At 37.1% G+C, this 2,488-nt stretch overlaps 1 protein-coding gene across 1 annotated transcript in view; it reads right to left on the bottom strand.

Moving 5' to 3' along the window:
- The window catches only part of LOC107690776 (neurexin-3a-beta), a 100,146-nt gene that overhangs the window by 77,024 nt on the left and 20,634 nt on the right, over positions 1–2,488 (bottom strand). The window contains exon 2 of the mRNA XM_016489195.1: positions 1,271–1,452. Coding sequence (XP_016344681.1) covers positions 1,271–1,452 — 182 coding nt within the window. The remainder of the gene's footprint in view (positions 1–1,270; positions 1,453–2,488) is intronic.

The raw sequence follows: 2,488 nt of genomic DNA, 5'->3' as shown, positions 1-2,488 counted from the left end.
GTTTTGCGAGGGAACGCAAAGTTTCTCGAGGGAACGCAAAAGTTTTGCAAGAGAACGCAAAAAATCTGACAAATATTTTTTTATTAATTTTTTCATTCAATCTGATTTTTTTCCACCACCATGTCCCTTTAGCGGCTCCGTATGAAAAGAAAATTGTGCAGCTCAGCAAAATAAAACCCACCACTTCTGAAGAAATCCACAGTTGATATGGCTGATCTGAGGATTTATTTTTTTATTTTTTATAATGCAGCTGTGGAGTGACAAACTTCATATTGTCACTGACACAATACAAAGATTAATGTAGAAGTGAAACTGTGCAGCTCAAAACAGAGCCGTCTGAGAGACATCATTATTCTTGGATTGATTATTTACAAGGACGTGCAACAGAAAGAAAAAGAAACCACCCACAAGGTATCCACTCACAGAGGTGTTGCGTTCTAGGAAATGCAGAGAACGCTAACACCCTGTCGACACCCTAAATCTCTCCCATTATAATCAATGCAGCACTGACGCATACACTGGAAGCATATGTTGTGTCGCACTGAGATGGTCTATTTTTGAGATGCTGCATAGCTACTCCTACCACTTAATTACCCATGTCTGTATGAAAAAAAATTTATGCACTTTTTCCCCCCTTTTTCTATGAATTTTATTTTTAATGTATTCAAGCCAATGCCTTTGCTTTATTAATTAAGGCTGTTCAAATAAGTATTTTATACACACCAATGCTGCAGCAAAAAATACATTTAAACAATAACATTGTGAAATACTATTACATTTTAAAAGATATTTTATCTCTCTGATGACAAAGATGAATTGTTCAGCAGTTATTACTGCAGTCTTCAGTGTCACATGATTCTTTAGAAAATCATTCTAATATGCTGATTTGCTGCTTAAGAAATATTTATTTTTATCATCAATGCTGAACACAGTTGTGCTGCTTAATATTTTTTGTGTAAACTGTGATCTTTTTTTCCAGGATTCGTTCATGAATAGAAAGTTCATAAGAACCACATTTATTTGTGTACATTTTTGTGTAACTGTAAAAGTTTTGTCAATGTAATGCATGCATGCATGCTGAATAATGATTAAATAATTATAAATATATAAAATGCTGAAGTCATCAGCCTCACAGCTAATTACTGGTCACCCCAAATACTGGGCATCAGAAATATCAAAAACTCTACTGTGTGCTCTAGCTTTTTTTTTTTACCTTTAGGATTGAAATTTGTAGATGTGGCCGATCATGTTAGAAGAAGCTCTGACTTACAATGTGGAGCATGAGGTAGTCTCCCAGGCCGGGGGCGCTGTCGATGCGGATCAGGATGCCATCCTTGAGTGAGGTGCTAAAGCCCACTGTCAGCCTGTCCGTACGGGTGCTCGGGCGCTCGTTGGCTGGCCAGTTAAAGGTTATGAGGCCTCCTCCTTTCCCAAAGATATATGTTGTTCCAGCTGGAAAAGACAACACGAGAATGCAAAGATTAGCCTGCATTACTGAGGGCTTGACTCTAAACGCATTTCAACTGCAATACACAAATAATTTTATGAAACTGTGTGCAGAAGAACCTTTTAATTTGTTAAATCAAAAAAGAAAGAAAGTTTGAGCCTAATATCTAAAGACACATTTTGCTACCATGAACTTTCAGCCAAAGTGAAATATAAATCGAAGAGGCCCATACATATACACCCACATGTATATACATACATTTAAAAATTTTGATTTCCCCCAACTTTATTCATTCTATTTCTAAACTAAAACATGTAGACATTTCACTCAGAAATTACTAGTAAATTGCACTCATAATTACAAAGAATGGCAAATATACATCGAATTTAGCATGAAAGTAGAAAGACTGAAATATATTTTTATACACAACTTCAAAAAAATCATTTTAACAGTGTGCTTAGTGACATGAAATCCAATTAAATGTCATTCCAAATGCAGCAGAGAAAAAACAGCAGGATGAAAACCAGAATAACCCCACACATTGTCACATCCACAAACGCTGATAGTACAAGAACCAATGACGTGCCACTAAAATGTCCTCTTCAAGTTTCCCCAACTAGGCCAAAGACTTTGAGAAAAGTCCTGACATTTTTAAGTTGTCAGCGGCAGCTCTTACCCGCGTTCTGGTAGCACTAGCGATCGGATCTTAAGCATGAATAATGCCCACACCTGGGTCAGAAAAGTCATAATTCTTCAGGCTCATATTCTCAGCAGAGCCTGCTGGAAAATGCTGTGACCTATCCAAGTTAAATATAACTCTTTCCAGGGAATAACAGCAGGAGCCTTTGATGAATGAATTCTGTTATTATCATGCATTATACGAGGGAAAAGGTAAACGCAAAAGGCTTCACCTGGAATAGAGGTAGGGCAATAATTCTTTCCGATTTGGCCAGCCGCATACTGAAACTTGGGGAATGGTGTTGCAGTAAACAAAAGCATTATTGGGTAAACTGCAATTTCATGGGACTATTTGTTCTGGAC

The sequence above is a fragment of the Sinocyclocheilus anshuiensis genome, unplaced genomic scaffold (genome assembly GCF_001515605.1).
Source record: "Sinocyclocheilus anshuiensis isolate Anshui unplaced genomic scaffold, SAMN03320099.WGS_v1.1 scaffold3606, whole genome shotgun sequence".
NCBI lineage: Eukaryota > Metazoa > Chordata > Actinopteri > Cypriniformes > Cyprinidae > Sinocyclocheilus > Sinocyclocheilus anshuiensis.
Note: the sequence above shows the minus strand (reverse complement) of the source record. Positions and strands in the feature narration are given on the sequence as shown.